At 48.8% G+C, this 21839-nt stretch overlaps 8 protein-coding genes across 8 annotated transcripts; 6 read left to right on the top strand and 2 right to left on the bottom strand.

Moving 5' to 3' along the window:
• Window positions 1–2182: 2182 nt before the first annotated feature.
• Window positions 2183–4419, top strand: N7509_010615 (protein phosphatase regulator GAC1; the record flags this gene model as incomplete). Its single annotated transcript, XM_056635252.1, has 3 exons — window positions 2183–3650; window positions 3692–4053; window positions 4108–4419. The coding sequence occupies 3 exons, from the start codon at window positions 2183–2185 to the stop codon at window positions 4417–4419; spliced, it is 2142 nt and encodes a 713-aa protein (XP_056485872.1).
• Window positions 4420–6025: 1606 nt separating this feature from the next.
• Window positions 6026–6636, top strand: N7509_010614 (histone H4; the record flags this gene model as incomplete). Its single annotated transcript, XM_056635251.1, has 2 exons — window positions 6026–6035; window positions 6335–6636. The coding sequence occupies 2 exons, from the start codon at window positions 6026–6028 to the stop codon at window positions 6634–6636; spliced, it is 312 nt and encodes a 103-aa protein (XP_056485871.1).
• A 758-nt stretch (window positions 6637–7394) lies between these two features.
• Window positions 7395–8968, top strand: N7509_010613 (putative mitochondrial carrier protein; the record flags this gene model as incomplete). The annotated part of the gene is made up of 3 exons (XM_056635250.1): window positions 7395–7430; window positions 7489–7818; window positions 7871–8968. The coding sequence occupies 3 exons, from the start codon at window positions 7395–7397 to the stop codon at window positions 8966–8968; spliced, it is 1464 nt and encodes a 487-aa protein (XP_056485870.1).
• Window positions 8969–9502: 534 nt separating this feature from the next.
• Window positions 9503–10243, bottom strand: N7509_010612 (EXPERA domain-containing protein; the record flags this gene model as incomplete). Its single annotated transcript, XM_056635249.1, has 1 exon — window positions 9503–10243. The coding sequence occupies one exon, from the start codon at window positions 10241–10243 to the stop codon at window positions 9503–9505; it is 741 nt and encodes a 246-aa protein (XP_056485869.1).
• Window positions 10244–11555: 1312 nt separating this feature from the next.
• On the top strand, window positions 11556–14936 carry N7509_010611 (uncharacterized protein; the record flags this gene model as incomplete). The annotated part of the gene is made up of 5 exons (XM_056635248.1): window positions 11556–11980; window positions 12042–12990; window positions 13052–13412; window positions 13464–14825; window positions 14893–14936. 5 exons carry the CDS (start codon window positions 11556–11558, stop codon window positions 14934–14936), a joined length of 3141 nt encoding a protein of 1046 aa, XP_056485868.1.
• Window positions 14937–15317: 381 nt separating this feature from the next.
• On the top strand, window positions 15318–16104 carry N7509_010610 (uncharacterized protein; the record flags this gene model as incomplete). The annotated part of the gene is made up of 2 exons (XM_056635247.1): window positions 15318–15707; window positions 15730–16104. 2 exons carry the CDS (start codon window positions 15318–15320, stop codon window positions 16102–16104), a joined length of 765 nt encoding a protein of 254 aa, XP_056485867.1.
• A 327-nt stretch (window positions 16105–16431) lies between these two features.
• On the bottom strand, window positions 16432–18500 carry N7509_010609 (flavin-containing monooxygenase; the record flags this gene model as incomplete). The annotated part of the gene is made up of 5 exons (XM_056635246.1): window positions 16432–16569; window positions 16629–17082; window positions 17138–17670; window positions 17729–17835; window positions 17885–18500. 5 exons carry the CDS (start codon window positions 18498–18500, stop codon window positions 16432–16434), a joined length of 1848 nt encoding a protein of 615 aa, XP_056485866.1.
• A 632-nt stretch (window positions 18501–19132) lies between these two features.
• Window positions 19133–21301, top strand: N7509_010608 (Zn(II)2Cys6 transcription factor; the record flags this gene model as incomplete). The annotated part of the gene is made up of 8 exons (XM_056635245.1): window positions 19133–19155; window positions 19207–19358; window positions 19416–19466; window positions 19523–20075; window positions 20123–20680; window positions 20729–20795; window positions 20844–20982; window positions 21036–21301. 8 exons carry the CDS (start codon window positions 19133–19135, stop codon window positions 21299–21301), a joined length of 1809 nt encoding a protein of 602 aa, XP_056485865.1.
• Between the last annotated feature and the right edge of the window lie 538 nt (window positions 21302–21839).

Raw genomic sequence — 21839 nt, 5'->3', positions numbered from 1 at the left:
TTCTTAACGGTGCGTCTCGCTACAGGGGGAGGATGAGGGGATTCGGGTTCGGGTTAGCGACTCCTTGCATCGATCGCATCAGTGAGAAAGATTAAAAACAAGGCAAAAAGCGAAAATGAGTGCAAGCAAAAGCAGTTCGTCCATGGTTACAATATTGAGTGGTTCCCGTTCCAAGTTCCATGGCCCATGATGGCCCATGGCCCCATCATCATCTCGAACCTGTTTCTTTTTCGACTCGACGCGGGATGCGATCAGAGAGGGGCGATTTGCGTGTCGCATCTCACTTGGGACTAGCGAGGGATCTCAGGTATGATGGTGCTTCAACGTGCGCTGCGCACTGTGTATCCCCAGGTTGCGCATGAAGAATGGGCGAGGCGGGCTGTGGGGAGCGAGTGTTGCCTGAGACTGGACTCTTGGTTTTGGGTCCAGCCCAGGTGTACAAACTACAAACTGAAAACGAGTGAAAACCTACGGTCTGATCGAATAGGAGTGACTCGGGCCTCTCTTGATAAGAGATACTCGTACGTACCTTGGTAGGTATCGCGAGTCTGTCCTAGGGTCACTCTTCCACTTCCACTTCCACTTCCACTTCCCCTTCCCCTTCCTCTTCCTCTTCCACCTCCTATCTCTAATCTAATGACATCCTGGTCACTTCCCCGTGATCGGAATCGGAATCATCAGGGGGTACAGGCATAAAGTTGTACAGTGGACATACGTCAGTCCAGAAACAGGGAACACAGACAGATTGCGAAAGAGTGGACTTCCCCAAGGTTTAGCGCCAGGAGTGGGCTGAGCAGGAGGGTTGTAGTCCGAAGAATGATGCGACAGGGTTAGGCCAGGGCCTCGTGCAGACTACCATATGGAGTCTATGTACCAAAAGTAGTCTACCATAAGATTAGTCTAGAGGTACAGTATGGATATTCTGTAAATGTGAATGTATTGTGTAAATGTAAATGTAAATTGAAACGAACAGAAAAGAGTAAAATCAAAAAAGAAATAAAATCCAAAAAAAGTGGAAAAAGCCTCCGACCCACTGCGTGTCCCCAAGAGAAGTATACGGGACGCACTGACGAGCATCGAAAGCGGAGTCAATGCAAGCCGCACCGGTTTTCCCAGGCGCTTGGGGTCCTTTATTTATCTTGTTCCACTTTTTTTTTTTCTTTTTTTCTACTTTTTTCCTAATTCATTTTTCAAGGTTGAGGGATGAGAGAGGGTGGTACCCCCCCCTAATCCACTCAAGTATATTGCCAGGCTTATCTCTTCCTCTCGTCGTTTTTTTTCTCTCCTCCCATCCCTTCCCATCCTCCTAAAAGGACTGATAATCCAAGGATCCTGGCCCGACTCCCTCCAATCCTAACGGTCAGAGCGGCAATGGCTTGGTAAATTTAAATTTTTGCCTCTCGCCATCACGACTTCCCGGGTACATCTGAGGTACTAAGTGAGGTGATCGCCCTACTCGATCATCCCATTCGCCCCCGCGGCTGCACCGGAGCTCTTGTACATTCTGCTGCTGCTTTTTGTATCTTTTTTTTCTTCTTTTTTGCATTTGCATTTGCATTCTGCGTTTTTATATATTCCCTTTTTTTATTATTCCCCTCCCCCCCTCCGGCCTCCTCAACTTTCCCTCCCCCACCCACCGAGATACGCCATATCGCCACCACCGGAGCTACCCAACCCGAGGGTCTCGACTACCACTACAACTACGACCACTATCTATTATTCAACGTAAGAATTGATAAGCTCGCTGCCTTCCTTTCCTATCACTCCTCCACTTCTTCCTTTCCTTTCTCCCTCCCATTGTCTCCCCAACCAGCTCTGTCTCTGTCGGTGTTACTGTGTGTGTGTCGTGATACTTCCTCCATTCCTCTCACTGGCTCTTTCCTCTCGCCATCTGGTACCACCATCTGCATTCTCCCTGCACCAACCCGACTTCCGCTTCGACTCGTCCCTCCTTTCCCATCACAATCTCGTCTGATGTACATGGTTATGCCTCTTCCCTGGTTGTCTTGTCCGTTTTTCTCCGCCTCGTCTCGCCACACTTTCTAAATTTAATATCTGTTCATTGAACTAACAGGTCTCATTTACTATCTTCCAGGACCTTTTTGAGTCGACTTTTCCAATTCTTGAGCTCGTCATTCCCCCACTACCCCCCTTCTTGTGTTGAGACACACAAGTCGGCCGGATGCCATACACTGCGCCATTGAAGTCGTTGCTCTCCGCGCAGCATATCGAGTACAGTGATCCCTCTCAGGACACTCGCCCCGAGCGGCCTGGCTTGGCCCGATCTGCCTCCGCACGCGTGCAGAACTCCCGCAATTACTCTTCTACCTCGTACGTTCGTCGGCACCGCAGAAGCCCATCTATCGGCAACAAATCGGCCGTGCACTCCTTCTCGGAACCAGCTTCCCGTCTCTCTCCTGTTATTGACCCCCATGCCAGTCTCCGTCAATCCCCGCCACCGTTAACCAATGCTGCCATTCCACCCGGGGCGGTGATCTCACCCCCCGAATCAACCCAGAACTCGGACGAGGAATCTTCACCTGTTGGAGATATCAAGCTCGAGGAGCTAGAGGCTGCGGTACGATCGATTGAACAGCGACGGGAGAGCTCACCGGAAAGGGAACCGAAGAGAATGGGACCTGCGGACCAGCTGGGCACCGAGGCTCGATCCTCATCGAGCCAACCAACAACGAGAACAGAGAACAAGCCATTAAAACCGAATCTCATCCGATTATCCAAAGAGGCCCGCAAGATTGCCCATTCCCGCTCTTCCACCGAAACAGCCATTGATTATAAGAGGGAGGAAGCACTGACAAGTTCTCCCGATGACAGCGATGCAGACTTGTCACCAAAGCCACCCATGGTCCGAAAGAAGTCTGGCGAACTGGTTCGTCCAGCACTTCGACCGGCAACGGCTCGACGACGTCCTTCCAGCATGCCAGGTACCCCCGTATTTGCAAAGGCCGTGCATTTCGACTCTCAACTAGAACACATCCGTCACTTCTTGCAGCTCGACCGACCTTTGGCCGTGAGTGCAGAGACATCGCCTGTTGACGACCACGACGGCGAGGACGAGTTTCCTTTTGGTAACAGATCGAATAAGGGTGCTTCGTCATGGGAGTGGGAACTTCAACTTTCCAACTTCCCGAAGAATCCGTCATCACGTTCCACCAACCCCGTCCGCCTCGAACGATTGTTTCTGTCTGCAGATAAGACGACGTTGATTGGATCGGTCGCGGTGGCCAATCTTGATTTCCACAAGAACGTCGCTGCGCGGTTTACCTTTGACTCTTGGAGAACGGTGTCGGAAGTGAGTGCCACATATTGTCACGATGTTCATCACACCTATGGGAATGATGGATATGACCGGTTCACGTTTGATATCAAGCTTGACGACCAAGCCAAGCTAGAGAGCAAGACCATGCATGTCTGTATGCGATACAATGTCGCTGGTCAAGAATATTGGGATAACAACTGTGGCATGAACTACCGAGTCGACTTCCTCAAGACTCAGAAGCCGATGGCCTCGGCCCACCCATCTAATACCAGAACATCCAGTGGAGCACGCCCGGCCCTGCCCCGCAGTCGATCCTTCACCGGCCTGCACACTCGTCCCCACTCCATGCCCTCGTCGTCGTTTGACGAGTCCAGTAAGAAGGTTCCTTTCTCGAACCCTTTCAACTCTGTCAAGTCACCCCCGTTGAGCCGGGCTTCATCAAACGACATCGACACCGTTCCTCCCCCAAACGACGCGAGAAGCCGAGCCAACAAGCTTTCGGCAACCGCTATGACTTTGGAGCGTCTTTGACCGCCGCCATGAAGACTAAGCCACCAGTCGATCGGACCACGCTAACCGCGCGAGCCCGATGGGGTCAAACTTCGGACGCTCCTCGGAGAAGTTCCACTGTGGAGGAGCCGGAGACTGGCTCTAGCCAGAAGCCTGCTGTGAGCGATCACGCTCAGAAGGATGTCCCGAAACCATCCTCACTGGTGTCTAGCAAACCATGCCTGGAGTCCTCGGTGTACAAAGAGTTGGTGGATAAGTACTGCTTTGTAGGTCGCTTGTTCACCTGTCCACCATGGGGCTCGACTAACCCGATCATTTAGTACGGCACCCCCAAATCTTCGCCCCCCAAGCCCCAGAGCTTCTCGGTCAACGTGAATGGCGAGGCAGCTTCCAAGTACTTTTCTACTGGATCTCCCTCGCCTCCTCTTTCACCTCGCTCCCCCGCGCCATTAGAGCCAGCCGCAGTTGAGGCGCCTCGCGAATCTCGTTCCGGGTCCTCATCGTCGCCAGCTGTTAGTCCACGATCTTCGCCGCGGGTATCCCCTTCCTCTTTGTCCTTTCGCTTCCCCTACAACTCCCTGCAGAATGGATTCATGAAGGACCCTCAATCATCGCCAGTCATCCGAGGGTGAGTGACATTTGAAAACGCTTGACCGTCACGGAGTCCGGCTGCTATCCTTCCTCGCCCACACCTTTGCATGTTGTTAACAGTTTCTTTAAAGAGACTTCGATATTTCTTACCTGGAGATGGATCGACCGGTTGATTCGTTTTATTCCCCCCTTGTTGCCGATTGTTCATACCTTCCTCTAGTCGGCGCCCAGTGATGAACACTTTCTTCCCACTTTGCATGGATGAGGTTTTTCGCTCCGAGATACACTTGATGTCCGATCGTGGTTGCTCAATGCTGCGGCGAATTGTGAAACGATCCCGGTTCTTGCGATGTATAATAAACCGCGGGAACTTGGTCGTTAAGCACTTGCCCGGCATTGGGCCGTCAGAATTTGCGTCGGGAGAAATTATCGACGTGAGTGCTGCCCAATGTGGCTCCAGAATTAGCCACGTTGACCGCGGGGTGTTTGAATATTGTCGAACACACCCGCGTTTGTTTTGATTACGCATGATGAGCACACGAAATTTCCGCTTGTTTGTCAACTTTTTTTTTTTGTGTCGCGCCCCCCTTTCCTCTCCTCCGTTATTGTTCTTATTGTGTTGCAAAGCGACATGATCATCCTTGAGGCCCCAATTTCTCTTCTTCTCTGCTTTGTTCGCAGATCTCCATTTTCTCTCCAAAAGTCACCTTTTAGTCTCGCCCGCCTCCATTCCCGATGCATTTGTGTTCGTTTGCCTGTTTCTGATTTCTTTGCATGGTGTTACGGGGTGGTTTTCTTGTTTCTTTGCCGTTTTTTCCTCGTGTTTTTTTTTCTCTCATATGTTGTTTCATTGCGTGAGATGCTTCATCGCTTCTGATCCGATCAGATGGGGAGGTTGCGATTGATTTGCATGAGATATGATCCGCAGTTCAGAATGTCTACGGTCTGTTCACAACGACGTAGTCTTGACATGAGGGATACGAATGAATGTGATTTGAGCCATGGTTTTGTCCTCGTGTAGATGAAGTAGACCAAGTAGACCTTAAGCGGTAGTGTAGTTAGGGTAGGGGTATTTCCCAGCCCCAGGGATTTATAGTATTGCATTTTTCTCCTTTGATACAAAAATGGGGAATGGAAATGAGTTCTATACTTCTCTGTATGTGCATACAGTACGTAAATTCCCCAAAGTGGCGCGCCAAGCCCCCCCCCCCTGCGGGTATGGAATCCAGCCCAGCCCCACCCTTATCGCGGCAGCTATCACCACATGACCGTGCAGCCGTCTGGCCCAGCAAAACGGCCCAGCAGGAAATGCGGGCACCCCCATGCTTAGAAAAATGCACTCGAAACCTGCCTGTTATAACAGCCTTTTGTCCTGCCAATCACCGCCGCATTGCAGAATGCGAATTTCCTTGCTTAGATAATCCACCCACCTCCCGAAATCACGCGTAGTCGGCACCCATATTTAAGTATTGCCCATTTTCCCCCCGCTCTTTGACTGGCTTCCCTTTTTTTTCTCTCTCTCTTCCATCCTCTGTACACCCATTTTCCACGCGTTTGTTAGTCACTTCGGCTACCATCAACACGCGACTCCCACCCATTTTCCATCTATTTTCCATCTAAATCCATCAATTTTCATACCCTAGCATCATGACTGGACGTGAGTGGTCTTCCTATTTCTTTTTTTCGTCGTCTTCCCTTTGTGTTGTTGTCGTGAGGTCGTGGTGGTGATGCCCCTGGAGAACACGTGATGCGTGGTTCCTTCTCTTAGTGCCTTTGTGCCTGAGGTTCAAGGCAACCATGCATCTCACCTTTCCCAACCAGGCTAGCCCATATCGTCTGCCCACTCACTAAATCACCCCCATCTACTCCATCCATTACCTCGACCTCATCGGCCTCTGTCTACACTACCATACCCTTCTCTCAACTTGTAACCCCATGCTGACCCACATTCAACAGGCGGCAAAGGTGGAAAGGGCCTCGGCAAGGGCGGCGCCAAGCGTCACCGCAAGATTTTGCGCGATAACATTCAGGGTATCACCAAGCCCGCTATCCGCCGTCTCGCCCGCCGTGGCGGTGTCAAGCGTATCTCCGCCATGATCTACGAAGAGACCCGCGGTGTCCTCAAGTCCTTCCTTGAGTCCGTCATCCGTGACGCTGTCACCTACACCGAGCACGCTAAGCGCAAGACCGTCACGTCTCTCGACGTTGTCTATGCCCTCAAGCGCCAGGGCCGTACCCTGTACGGTTTCGGTGGTTAAGCGGTTGCTTTGCAATGCTTTACTCTTTTGGACTTCTGTCCGCCCATCCTGATGGCTGTTTTTTAACGGTCAACGTTGGGTTTTTATGCGATATGGTGTGATGGAACTTGCTTTTCTTTTTCTATGTCCTGAAATCAATATTCGCCTCGTCGGGTCTGGCACTACTGGATCACGACTGGCTGGGGTTTTGGTGGTTATGGTCTCTTGGTTATCTGAGGTTATGGGATTTATTTTAGTGTTATTAAATCAATAGGATCGGAAAATCGGCCTTAGCATGAATCATCCAGTACTTTCTTATCATCAGTAGGACCACCTGGTGACAAAGATCACACAATTATCATACTACCCCTATGAAAATACTACCCTGATACCCTGTTATTATAAATGCCAGATCGGAGTTTTGTAACTTGTATTCTTAAATGTATGTACTCGTACATCCACCAACCCACCCTGCACAGACCACATGATCGGCATGATGTAATCGATCTCCGCAACCTCGGCCTTGTACTGCGAGACCATCACGTTCAGACACCCCTTCCCACAATATCTACCGGTCGCTCGTGGTCTTTCTTTCGCTGCCATCTAATTTGCATTGCGAGGCATCGAAAATTGCATGAAAACTCCACCCTGGCATCTGTATAGCTCGCCAAACGATCGATCTGACCACCCTTGACGACCAAAACATCTGACATCTGACATCTGACACCCGGATCCTTCCTCAACAACGACAAGGGGGGGTCCCCTTCTGTACCTTCACAATGCCAGAATTCAAGCTCGCCTACGAGTCACAACTGGTACGTCTTGCAATACCACATTCCGACCGCATACTCTAACCATGGTGCCCACCGCCAGGATGCCTTCCACCCCTCCTACCGCTGGGAAACTCAGGAGCCGCAAGATGACTGGAAAACCGCAGCCCTCCGAGGCCCCGCCTTACCAGTCCTAGGCAATGCCGTTGCCGGTGCCGTAGGCTCAGCCATCTCCAGCGTCATCGTATACCCTCTCAGCGTGATCGTCGCGCGTCTACAAACGCAACAAAAGACAGACAAATCAAAGGAGGGCTCCTCCTCCGATGATGACGAAGAAGAATACAAGGATATCGTCGATGCAGCATACAAGATCTATCTGGAGCAAGGTATTGCGGGATTCTACCCAGGTCTGGCACAGGATACCTTCAAGACGGTCCTGGATTCATTCCTCTTTTTTCCTCGCCTACAACACAGTCCGACAAAAGCGGATAGTCGCCCGCGTGGGCGCGGCCAAGGCGGCGAAGAGCAAGAATATCGTTCTTCCGATCCTCGACGAGCTTGCCGTTGGCGTGGTGGCGGGCTCGTTCGCGAAGTTATTTACCACCCCGCTGTCAAATATCGTGACACGAAAGCAAATCGCAGCTCGCAAGGCGGGCAAGAGCAAGGGCAAGGGTAAAGAGGATGGCGAAGAATTATCAACGAGCGATATCGCGGCGCAGATTAGGGCCGAGAAGGGCATTCGTGGCTTTTGGTCCGGATATTCGGCCACGTTGATCCTGACCCTCAACCCATCTATAACATTTTTCCTGAACGAAGTCCTCAAATACGCTCTTCTGTCGCGTGCCAAGCGCGAGCGTCCTTCTGCTGCGGTGACCTTCCTACTTGCCGCGTTGAGTAAATCGGCCGCGTCGTCGATTACGTATCCATTCTCACTTGCGAAAACGAGGGCGCAGGCGTTGAGTTCCTCGCGAAGTGCCGCGGGGGTAAAGAGTTCGAGCTCGATCCTTTCTACGGTTACGCCGAAGATTGTGTCTACTGTTGGAACGATCGCTCGGACGGAAGGTATTTCGGCCCTTTATGCTGGTCTTCCTGGTGAAGTCTTGAAGGGCTTTTTCTCTCATGGTTTCACCATGCTAGCCAAAGATGCCGTCTATGCATCTATTGTGAAGGTCTATTATTTCCTGCTTATGGTATTCCGCCGCTACCCATCCCCAGACGAACTGATTCAGCGCGCGCGAGAACAAGCGGAGGAATTCAGCGAAGTCGCGCGCGAGGGCGCTCGCGATCTCGTCGAGAGGACAAAGGAGGGTGCAGAGGAGGCTCTCACCATCCATTCCGGTAACGTCAATGTTGATGTTAGCTCTAATGCTGCGGCCGCGGCCGCGGCGTCGGCAGCAAAGGATGCCAGTGCTGGGCATGGCGTGGATGCTTCTTCCGGTCTGAAGGTTCCACCACTTCACGACGAGATTAATGAGACGGCCGAGCTTGTTGGTGACTATGTTGAGGATGAGGCGGCCGAATGGAAGAGCTTCTATCATTGGTTTTGGGATAAAGACCGCGGTTACAATCCTGGGAAAGAATGAAGGAGGGTGAGTGGATAGGTCCGAGCTGATTTCAATGATTCCACGTTTCGGCCAGACCAGATTGAGCCTGTGATTCATTTGATTATTATTTTTTCTGGTTGTATAGTATATAATTGCATTTTCCTTTGTTTGTATCTACTCTATCTGGACTTGAGCAAAATTTTATTATTGATACTAGTACCACTTTGAGGTAAAAGCGAATTGAACAAAGTACTACTAGTAGTACTAGTCTGCTTGAATTAAAGATATTAGTAGATGCTCTATCAGGGAAAAGACTAATAATACTACAAAATATAAGGAAACAATGCTCCTTAGCTTGGACCTTAGAATGGTTGTCAGGCAGTTCAAATTGAGATGTGTGTAATTTCACTCTAACAAAGAGGTCATATGTACAACTCGGGTCATCATTGACTTCAACATATCACAAAGGCTTCCAAGGTTCATGACTGATTCAAACTCCGGGGGAGGATCTAACTCCCCACGACTGTACATCCTGACCCGTACTGTGACATTACCATCCAACAGGTTGATTATTCACTGACCCTTCCGCTGTTCAGACTGAGTCTCCTGTACAATAAAAGCCGAACGAAGCTCCTTACCACCCTCCCACAACACCCAAAGAGGAATCCAGACCCAAAGAGTATTGAAAAAGACAAGGTAAAACCACATGTAAACCGGATCCTCCGTCGCCAACTGCGAGCTACCAGTCAACCACTCCGGCGCAAAAGTCATGAAGCCTCCATAAAGCTCCGCAACGGCCAAAGCAAGCGCAACAAACCAAAGCTTCGCCTTCGCAGACCCACGCACCTGCGCACCGACCCGCTCACTAGAAGCCCGATAAAGCTGGTAGCAGACATAAATGGCAGCCGGACCACCAAGGAAGACAGTTAACAATTCCAACGAGACGACGGTGAGGTCTGCGCCCGCCCAGCGACGGTCAGCCTTGGCGTATTCCTGCCATAGACGGCTGCTAGGTCCGGTGCCGTAGGCTGGACCGTAGATGCGGTCGCGTTGGTTTAGGAAGAAGGGCTCGCGCGTGTTGTGGATGCCGGCGATGGTAGTGTAGCTGAAAAAACATTCGTAGAGGAACGAGCCCTCGATGAAGATGTGTGTGAGGGCGTCGTAGGCGTGCCAGAAGAAGAGGATGCGGTTGCGGGTTTGGGTGGATGGGATTAGGCTTGTTCCGAGTATGTAGGCGATTGGCATGAAGGAGAGCGCGAATGCGATGCAGAGCATCGTTGGCGTGTCGAGGGCGAAGCTGTCGCTTGTCGACATGGTGGGTGGATTTTCGCGAGTCGCGATGGTGTGAGGGGTGCTGAGGTGAGGTTAATGAGGGCGCGGAGAGCGCGGGGGTCGTGGAAGAGGGCGAAGAGTAAAAAAATAAGAGAGAAAAAAACCAATCGCGATGCGATTGAGATGTGGATTGGATTCAATCAGGGGCACGGCGATCACTTATGCTGCCTCAGGTGTCGTTGTGGGGCATGTAGCTGAAGAACTGAACCACGAAACTAAGTTGAGAAAAAGGAGTAAAAATGGCGAGCCTCTTGTTGAACAGAAAAGGCCATTTGGTACATTCCGCAAAAAGAGGTTTAAAAAGCCTTGTCGATATTGTAATTGTTTCGATTGTGGAGGAAAGATAAAGAAATGACAGGGCAGGGAGCAGATGGGCCTCGATCTATTATCCATGGATTATATACTAGTAGCTTTGAATCCCATTGACAAGATGACAAAAGACCTTTCGAATCACTTCCAATTTTTCGCTTTGGCGCCGTCATTTTTGCGAAGAATCGCAGCCTCGTCCCCGCATCCTCCAAATCCGGGGAAATCCGGGGTCCAAGCAACATAAGACCCTTCAAGTTCAAGTTCGCAGCACCCTTTCTGCTCAGACTACCTAAGCAACTATTGTCCAGGTGTGAATCAAATTGTGGTCAGGACTCAGAATATTTGCTATGCGGTTTCTATAAATCTGGGATGAGCTCTTCGCTTTTGGGAGTTTATCTATTTTCCACTACTCCACTCAAGTATGTCAACAAATGCTAATACTACCAAATTTCGGAGAAGTGAGTTCATATAGGGGAGCTCTCCCAGGTAGAAATACCTTCAGAGAATTATAAACGGGCATTTATCTTGAGATGACGAAATATACGAAAAGATCGGCGTCGAATGGTCGAAGCAGCCCCCAAATCGCGGCTTGGCTCCAAGCGCCTCGTGCCCGACTAGGTTTCCCTGCAAGATGTCAGCATGGCAAGGTCTTTCAATAAACTGACAGGGGTCAAATCCTTCTCTCCGCCATCATCGTCATTCTCTCTCTGTCAATTTCTTGATAGCTGTCCCCAACACTGTCCTTTCTTTGGAACGAGTTGGCGCTGTCCAACCCCCCGAGCAAAAACTAGCAGCTTTCCACTCTTGCAGCTTCGTCGTTGGCGCCTCTCCCGCGAGGCTAACTGCCGCTTACTTAGGTGGCTTCAAACTGCGGCACGGGCGCAAAGTTAAGCCTCTACGTTTGAAGGATGAAACAGAGCCCTCGTACTCCACGGAATTTCCTTTGACCTGGAGACTGAGTATTCTTTGGGACCCTTCTTCCAGCATGCCATCGAATTGTGGTATTCTCGACATCCCTGCCCTGGCCAGGGTCACCTGGGAACTTTACAATCAATTTCACCCTTTGTCTAAAGATGCACCAGATGGATTTCGAAACCTGATTAATGATTTGGGGTCGCTGCAGGGAAGCCTGCGAGCGCTCAGTGAGGATGTGAGCTCAAACGCATTCTTTTTTCAGGAGATGGATACAAGCCGAAGACAAGCACTAGAAAGATGTCTGAGCGCATGCTACCAAACCCTCCAACGCCTCAAATCTCTTCTCGGACGATATCGCGACTTGGGTGTTGGCGAAGGCAAGACTTTCTGGCAAAGGATCAAATGGTCTACCCAGAGGGTTCAGATCGAAGATATTCGGTCTAAAATCATTGTCCATACGTGTAATTTGAGTCTTTGCATGAGCTCTATTGGATAGTAAGTTCAGAGGGAACGCGACCACGCCGAAAATTTCTTTGTCGTCACTAACCAATATCAGTGCATCTCTCGCTCAGTTAGAGCAAACAATAGCACAAGCGATGGAAGATGATGAACACGCCATGCATGTCATGGAGTCATCTTTTAGGCGGGACTCCGACACCCTCGGCTCCCCTCGGAGCATCAGAGAAATTGTATCCGGTGATCCTGAAGATGCAAGCGCGCATGATAAATACCACTCAGATCGCCTCCACGTTGCACCCCTGCGTCAAGCAAGGCACGACAACGGCAAACGGAGAAATACTTCGATCTCCTCCGAGTCTATAGTTTCCGGATCTGACGGGTCGTTCTATGGAGGGACCGCACCTACTTCTCCCACCTCTTTCAACACAACCCGTTCCCCTTCGCAGAGTATGATGGGTAGAATCAGCCTCTCTCAAAGCAGGGGCGAGCAGCCCTCCAACGAAACGATTGACGGTCGAACTCACGAAAAGGTGTCTTGGGAAGATAACTCGGAAAGCCAGGAGAAGCAAAGTTTGGAGATAAGCAGTGAGGGCTCCCAGGAAAATCCTCACCATCGGGTTCTGGAGGCTGTATCAAACGCCATGCATCAATTGCGCCAGGTCCGCCTGAAGGAGCAGCTTGCACGACCAATTCGGTATGAGCCACAGAACCCGGCACACACGCCAATGCCAGAAGTTATCTATTTATTCGAAGTTTCTGTCAACGAAGAGCTCCAAGTCCGGCGACTAATCACGCGAGACTGGTTACGCATTTCTACCTGGTGGCTATTGAAAGCTCGTACGACTCTCGCCAACGGTAGCAGGAATAAGTATACTAGCGCACGAGGCAGCTTGAGCCCGTCGACAGACTCCGCTTCGAGCTCTCACCAGGCTTATGTTGACCTGCTGAAAGCATCGTATATTCTTTACGACGTTGTTCTGAAAGAAGAAAGCTCCCCTGCTCTCTTGACCGATGAGAATCGCAAATCAATTGCTGAGCTTTCAGAGGTACATCGGTTTTCTTTCTAATGCCAACGTGGTGGCTTCCTGGATACTGACGTATCGACAGAGTATTAACTACGAGTTTTCCCAGTATACCTCCCTTGACATACCAGATACCGAAAATATCCTTTCGCAAAATTGCGCTATTTGGGAGTCTCTGCAGCCGGAAGAGACTCCTGATAGCAGCTTTGATTTTTCATTTGGCCTTGACAATGCGCGATGGATATCCGTTGATAAAGAAGATGCTGGTGCTGAGGAAGAGATAGTCCTCTTTAGGACATTTGTCAACGCAGGAATTGGAGGCAAAAAGTTCCGAATGCGCTCTAAAGGTGCGCCTTATATGCTCTTGCTAGCCGCCCGAGAGGGTGAAAGTGAGCCAAAATTCATTCTGTGCAACCAAAGTGGATCTCTTTACCTCCAAAGAAACTGTAAGTCTTTTTCACCAAATATTGGGATTTAATCTCTGATCTATACACCAGTCGTGCCTGACGATCTACCGCCGATGATTGTACTCGAAAATGCTATAAGGGCTGGATTCCCGGGCGCTAGAGTTTCAGAGCCATTGCCATTCAAGTTCGATAACACGAGCGTTTCAATATCCTTCCAGTTTGAGTCAGATATGGGGCTGTTTATCAACATTCCAAAGGCCTACTTCGATGCCGTTTGGCTGAGAGAGCCAATTGATTCTAAGGACTTTACCGAAAGCGTTATCTTCAAAGGATCTGTTGAAATGCTTGAACAGCTGAAACCTCCAACTATGAAACCCCTCAATCCACCAGTCACGATAAAGTCTTGCGAGCTTCGTATCCTGGAAAGGACCTTTGGGGAAGCTTGGCGGTCTACTCGAAGAGTAGTAATCACCCCCTCCGTCGCACAAACAATGCCACGATGTTTGGAGTTTTTCATGCCATTAGGTGGGGTTCAAATCAATCACGAGGATATGTCTCGCCAATTTCTCCTCAAATGGTCCGATGCCTGTCAGGAACGATCGGACAGAACAGATGGAAATTACAACACTCTTTACTCATATAGCTACGACGAAAATGCTCCAAACCTCGGGTTCAGTCTACATTTTGGTACACAACAAGGCGCCGAAGATTTCGAAAAGGCAATTATGGATCTGAGCTTCCGGCCTGACTTTTCGTGGTCTGAGCCTAGTAGTTCCGGTCGTATTTACGAGGTCATTGATACTGGAACCGAACATAAACAATACAAAGCAGTTGTCTTATTTCAGAACCACTCATCATGGCGATATCTCGATGTTTACTACATCTATCGCAATACCGACTACGCCTACGAGCATTCATCTCTCAGCATCCGTTTCCCTGCCATCTCCCATACAGATTATATCTCCACACACGTTGACCAGCTTTATCGTGCTGATGAACCAGTCGGGTTCTCTCATTGTGAGAAAAAATCCAGGAAGGTGATAATCCATTTTGATACTGAGCCCGTCTCTCGCTCATTTCTCAATTCACTTTCCCCTCTATACGAGCTCGTTTTCTCTCGCCGGGTCCAATCACTCTCCACCAAGGGCAAATCGCTGTTTGGCTCTAAAAAGTCTGGCAAAGGAGGGGCGGAAGCCCAACTTTGGCGTCGGGGAAATCGATTCCAGCTTGCTGCCCGCTGGGACGACAATATTCCTGACAAATGGTTTACCATGTCCTTGCCCTCAGATTCTTCCGAGTCGTCCAAAGAAGGTACCCGAGTCAGCTTCCCACGTCTGCCTTACAACCGAGGAACTGTTCTAGATATGGCGAACATCATAACACGCAATCCCAAAACTATGAATGTCGGTTCTCGAGAAGGGGCTGTTTCAATGGTTTTCCAAACACCTCACGGTAAGCATTATATGATTCCAGATTCGATCAGGGGCCATGCTAACAATTTGGGTCTCATGCACAACAGACCGAGAAGACCTTTTGGCAGCCTTGCAGGGAAGACCGTTCTAAATCAATATGCCGAAGCGAAAAGGAACGAAGCATTGAGTCTTTCGGATTGGTCCCCTCGCTAATGTGCATGGCACTAGTACAAATATAGAAGCTAGATTAGATGTTGGCTTCTGGCCCCAAGATGTGACCTATGAGTGACCTAAACAGTGATCTACCTGGGCACCTCAGAATCCACGTCATATATCCACTAGAGCCAGAATGGTATTTATTTCTGGGCTATCATTTTGAAAAGCCGATTATATTGCTCTACGGAAGATTCTAAAGCGTTTTCAAAATGCATTCAAAGGTATCCACCCGCGCCCAGTCGAAACAATGTTCATTTTTTTCACGCACTTTGATTATCTTTGCTCTGATATAACAATTCTAAAGAAAGTTGGAATTATGGAGAAAGACTCGATATTGATCACTGGCTGCGGTGATGGAGGAATAGGCTCGAGCCTTGCCCATGTGTTTCAGCAAAGAGGGTACCATGTTTTTGCCACAAACCGGGAACCCAACAAGATGGCCTCTTTAAAAGATCTTCCAAACGTCACTCTCCTCGCCCTTGATGTAACTAATAAGAGCCATATTCAAGATGCGGTTGAAGCTGTCTCCTCTCAAACAAGTGGCAAGCTTTTCCGTCTCGTTAACAATGCGGCACGCAACCATTTCATGCCTCTCCTTGATGATGATATTGATGCCGCGGAAGCAATTTTTGAAACAAATGTTTGGGGGCCTCTTGCTGTGACTCAAGCATTTGCTCCCCTTTTTATAGAGGCACAAGGCACACTGGTGAGTATTACTTCAATTGCAGGCCACGGAGCTATTCCAACGATGGGCGTGTCAAACCGAAATGTTCCATACTGCAATAATAGTTGACTTGAAGAAAATACCATCAGGTACTTATGGCGCTTCAAAGATTGCCCAGGAGCAGATTGCCGATGTTTTCCGTCTTGAGTTGATGCCTTTCAAATTCAAAGGCCTCATGGTCGTGATCGGGGCCATCCAGACAAATGGCCAAACCTATCTTGGAGATTGGAAACTTCCAGCGAATTCTCGATACAAGTCCGCCGAAGAGAAGATAAAGACCGTCGTTCAGGCCACTGATGGAATGCCGCAAACGCCTCGAGAAGAATATGCAAATCAAGTGGTTGACCATATACTAGGTGGTCCGACTGGTAAGGTTTAGCTCGGCGAGAGGGCAGAAATGGTTAAGAATTCTCTGGCAGAGGGAGAAGGGGCTCTCATAAGGGTGCGTAAAATTCCTGGCTCACTAATTTGATCTTTCACTAATATCAAATTTAGGATCAAATGGTTATGAAAGGGTTTGCGCTGGATGAGATCTCCGGGTAGCTTCGATTCACCTAGCAGAATACCCATGAATTCCCATTCATTTGCCTACTCCGCCAAGTCAAATTATCTGCAAGCTTTCATAGAATATTTGAAACAATCAATCAAGAACGAGAACTATATTGGGCAATCTAGAATCTTCAGTAAATAAAAGACGGTCCACCATTTAGTTGGGGATGGACGATGGCATTAGCCCTTCCTCCGCTGCTTTGATCTGCAATGCCAGGTACTTTGAATAAATGCGACACAAGGCGAGATTTCCACCCATGAACCAAAAGTTTGGGTGACCGCTGGGTCGCCAAATCTAAATTTTATCGATGTTAGCCATAAAGTGGAAGTGAAAGCAAGCTCAATAGTACTCACTGCATTCAGCTCCCCTTCCTCATCCAGGTCCCAGACATCGTTGCATCGATCTGCGACCTTGTTTCCCATCACTTTTTGCACTGTTGTTTTCATATTGTCATATCCTGTAGCAAGTACCACAACATCTGCGTTGAGATGTGTTCCGTCCTTAAGCACAACAGCATCAGGTGTGAATCCGGAGATACCCTCGGGGCTCTGATGAACCTTTATTTTCCCATCAATAATCAGCTTGCTGCAACCAACATCAACATAATATCCACCTCCGCGTGTGTAGTAGAGTCTCGCAATTCCTGAGCCGTCAATTCCCCATTCAAGTTTGAAACCCGCACGCTGAAGGCCTTCGATGGTCTCTCTTTCTTCGTCTGCAATGCGCTGTGTCATATCTATATTGAGAGCAAACTGAACAGGGAAGGGTAGACTTTCGCCTACTATATCGCTCTGTTCGGTGGGTGGTCTGCCTTCTTATTAGAGCCGATTAAGTACTAATAAATGCTGCTTTGGAAACTCACCCATTCTCACAGTGCATTCCTTCATGGAGAATAAAAACGCCCTTGTCTAGGGTTAATACATATGTACCACTTCGCTGCAGCATTGTCACCTCTGCTCCATTCTGGCAGAAGTTCTCAGAAATATCATGACCACTGTTTCCAGTTCCAACAACCACTACCTTTTTACCCTGGACATCGTACTTCGATGCATCTTCGTGCTGGCTCCCATGGTAAACTGTCCCCTTAAACCCGGTCTGGCCTGGGAAAGAAGGGATCAAGGGCTCGCCTGCATGGCCTGTGCAGAATACAACATGATGAGGCCGCACGGTCCGTGGCTTCCCATCACGGACGATATCCACGGTCCATTCGCCCCTCACGTCCTCATAGCTTGTATTGGTCACCTTGGTCTTTGTCCAAATATTGAGCTCCATTATCGATGCATAATTCTCGAACCAATCTGCAAGCTTGTCCTTCGGGGTAAACTGTGGCCAGTTTTTTGGGAAAGGGAGGTAGGCCGTATGAGTAAATTCGGCGGGATCGTGCGTGACAAGAGTCTAAATCTGTATTAGAAATGTTTTTTTACTGGAAAATAACAATGAGAAATTATCTTACCCGATAACGATGCCTCCAATTATCCCCGACTCTATCGTTTCTCTCGACGATGAGAGTCGAGACGCCAAGTGATTGTAATCTAGCTCCTATGTTGAGACCAGACTGGCCTTTTGTGGGTTAGCTTTCATGGTCGGAAATATTTGGCTTGCAACTTACCGGCTCCTATCACTAACACCTGAGGCTCATCATCCAGAAAGTCAAGTTGACGTTGTCGGCGCTCAAGCCAAGTTCCCTTTTCTATACCACCAGGCATGGAATCGAGCGTTCCATAGGCGCGCTTTGTTCCTAGTGGCTCTTCAAACCCCTTAAGTTCTTGGAGGGATGTATAGACGGAAAATGCTTTCCATTCTCCGGGCTTTTCCTGGGTCAATCGTAAAACCCCCGATCCTCGGCCAATGCGTGTCTCGAAATGGAAAAGAGAAGAGATCCACGCAAAGCCGGTGTCCTTTTTAACAACCTCAAGCTTTGGTTTGAAGTGACCGGTCTCTTCGAGTTTAAAGGAGGTGATCGGTCCAAGGCTCTGATTTTGTCTTAGGAATTGTTCAATCCTTTCATTTCCATGAATAGTGCGAAAGTCCCACTGGAGCGAAATGATGTCCCGCCACCACGAATCTTTGTTGAAGATGTCCTTGATCTGTGAGAAATCTCCATCTTCAAAAATTGATTCGAGTTTGCCGAGCCATTTCTCTGCTATCTGATGCGGATCCACAACAGAATCGACAGGCGCTGTCGTGGGGAGATCAATAATGTGGTCGTACCGTGCAGCTGTCATGTTGCTGGATGGGCCGTGGAAGTCGCGAAAAAAGTCTGTAGAAGAGAAATGAAATCTTGGAATCGGTCTTCAGTCGATTCAAATGGATCTTGTAGATTTTGAGAAAGACCGACTTGCTCCCGTTTCATGTCGCGTTTAAATAGATGTCGACAAGCTGGAGAATTCATTTCATCATCTGCCCCTCCCCTTCCCACCTTCACGCATGATGGAGAGGAGAGCTCCGTGTCGCGCGTTGACTGCAATGCTTCTCCGTGTTGATCGAGGAGAGAATATCGAGACACCAATCAGCTCAAGTAAAGCGGGCCATCTCTAAGCCGGCTTTCAGACAAAGACGGGCGCATGTGGGGAAATCCCCAGATCAACGCCAAAATATGGAGAGAGTGGGGGCACTCGGTCGAAGTCTAGGAATATCCTCGGTCTTTTCTCAAATTCCAAGCTATACCCAACGGTAACCAAGGATCCCCATGACCTCTGGGGACACGAAACAGGGGAGATAGCCCGAGGATTGTTGACATTGTTGTCCTCGTCATCTCTTCGCAGGGTCGGCATTCTCTCCGCATTACCCCGTCGCACGAGCTTGAACGCGCACAGCCTTTGGGGCCAGATTGAACTCCCAACCCCCTCATGTCAACATGTCGGCCAAACTGAATGCCGCGTCAGTCGACTCCGTTTTTTGAATCGTAATCCTAGGCTAATGGATATCTAGTTGCACTACTTGCCGAAGCCGCAAGGTCGCTTGCGATCGGCAAAAGCCAAACTGTGGCTTTTGCTCCAGGAATCAGTTTGAATGTCAGTATGCGGCGGGACGACGGCCCGGTGTTCGTGCAGGGTATATTTCCAAATTAGACCGACGTTTAGGTATGCCCTTTTTCGTGATATTTTGTCTTGGTATGCGATTTGCTAACTCTGTATCAGTGGAACTGGAGCAGCGAGTACACATGCTTGAGGGAAATAGTACCTCTCAGGGTAAAATCATGCCAACCCCAATACAGAATATCAACATGGAAGCTAACTAACTTTAGAGAGTTCGGCGAATGGTCAAGAAATGACTACCCCTATTGCCAGTGAGCCTGATGTCACACTAGCCGGGGGTGTCTACTCGCCAGATGAAGAGCTTTCAGTCTCCCATCCACCCAACAGGCCGCTTCTTGCATCCCCAAATACGAATTCAGAGAACGACACCCTTTCTAGACGCTCGATTCAATTTGATCCACTATCATATCCCGTCTTGTCTGAGCTTTGCTCTATCTGGTTCAAAAAATACCATCCATGGTTTCCGATTCTGCATCAGCCGTCATTAACCACCTCATTGCAACATTTAGAATCCTTAGAGTCTTCAAATCAGTATCTAGTTATTAAAGCCATCTGTGCGGTAACACTAGTACACTATGAGTCACCACTGGTTAGCATAGATGAGCGAAAGCAGTGGTCAAATAGCCTGTGCGATGCTATCTGTTGCCAAGCCTTGAAGCAGGTTTCCCTTCAGTGTCTGCAGGCTTTACTAATTCTCTCTAATCTTGATTACGGAGAGGGTCGATTTGAGCAATTCTGGAATTTGATTGCTCTATGTAAACGGTTAGTCGATCAACCCTATTAGCATAGTACTTACTAAAATAAATCAGCATTTCGTCTCAACTTGGCTGTGGAACTTTGGTCAAAAAGCAAGTGGAACAACTCAGCTCTTCTGCGTCTGTGCCTCCTCGCCTTCATCCACTCTCGACTACAATCATTGATCGGGAGGAGCGGATCCGGGCATATTGGATGTCCGAAATGCTAGACAGTATGTCAACTGTCGGTGTGGACTGGGATACAGGCTCGTCACCGCCCATACCAAATGGAATTCTACCATGCAGCGATTCCTTGTGGGCCTTTCCCGAACATATAATTAACGTGTGGTCATTCGGTCAATTCCGGTACTCTTCGGCCTTCTCGCTGTGTATAATATTTGGCACAAATGAGCTGTGGTTTATTCATCACTTCCTTCAGAAAACATGGAACCTCAGCAACACTCACGACCGCATCCAGTGGCAGACCGAAGCTCAGAAAATTGATGAACGCCTCACAGTTTGGCGTGAAGAATTTGTTGCGGCGGTTTATAGACTGATCAACGCGGAATATGCGGAAGAGGAGCGTGCCGAAATGGATCCGAATATCGTCCTAACAAATTGTGTTCTTGATGTGTATGTTCAGCCTGGTTTTTTTCGCATTATTTTCGCTAACTTCTGAAGGGCCGTTATTCTTCTCTTTCAGAGAATGTCTACAATTCCTAAAGAAATTGACCGGTCCTCAGAACCAGTGAGAGCTTCTTGTCAATAGTTTTATTCAATCCTCTAACATCTCTAGTGGCAATATGCAACCAATCGCTGCATTTATGCCTGTGACAACATGGTTTTCAAGGTTCGCCAGATGACTGACGAAGAGCTCAGTGTCAGTAATCCACATTTGGTGTTCTGCTTGTTCACTGTCGCACGGTACTATATCGGTATTTCAATCCTAAATCATCTATTTCTTTTACACCATCTAATTTCTCATAAGTCTATGCGAAAACAGTTAACGCCGATGTTCCGAGCGGCGTGAGATCCATGGCATATGCTCTACTTTGTTCAGGCAAGAGATGGCCATTGGCTCTAAGATACGAAAGCGTTATTCGTACGGCAATCTCAGAGCATAGATCTTTAATCTCAGAATCATCACTCCCCTCGCGATTCTTTGATTTGCGATATTCTACATTGAATATCAAGGACGATTTGCGGGACTGGTGCGATAGCGGGCTCCATGTTTCACCGGGATTAGCAGTATGAAGATAGCAGAACTCCGTGATATGAAAACTAGGAATTTTCTTTCATATTATATTAGAAAGTGCCGCCAAGGTTAAGGATTTAAGGCATATTTCCAAATCACACCTCGTCTAAACGTTTTCAAACATCCATCTCGAGAGAATTCCTGACCTATTAGATAAACAAGTGTTGACACCCTTGTATCTCATTATACTGAAGGCCCTCCCAACTTGAAATTTAAGGTGCGTCGAGTCTTCTCACCCAAAAAATAAATCATCTTCTACTGGTGTGGAATTTATCTTAGCTCTTTAACTCGCGGGCCATGTCTGCTCCGGCGCGGGTAAGAAATTGCTCCTCCTGTGGAGACGGCCCGGCAGTGTAGATTGCGGTCCAATCGGTCACTCGTCTTTGATGGATTAGGGTGTGGCTAGATTATGCGGGGAAAATCCGGGGTTGACTATACAACCCCTATCCCCTTTTGTGGCTGGTTAAAGGAATGCTCGGCGATCCCAGCGAGGAGCTTTAAATGGTGAGAATTCCCCCATTTCCCAAGTTTCAATTC

This window comes from Penicillium cosmopolitanum, assembly GCF_028827165.1.
Source record: "Penicillium cosmopolitanum strain IBT 29677 chromosome Unknown utg000009l:1.0-9042332.0:1.0-9050551.0, whole genome shotgun sequence".
Lineage (NCBI taxonomy): Eukaryota > Fungi > Ascomycota > Eurotiomycetes > Eurotiales > Aspergillaceae > Penicillium > Penicillium cosmopolitanum.
This window is presented reverse-complemented; position numbering and strand designations above follow the sequence as displayed.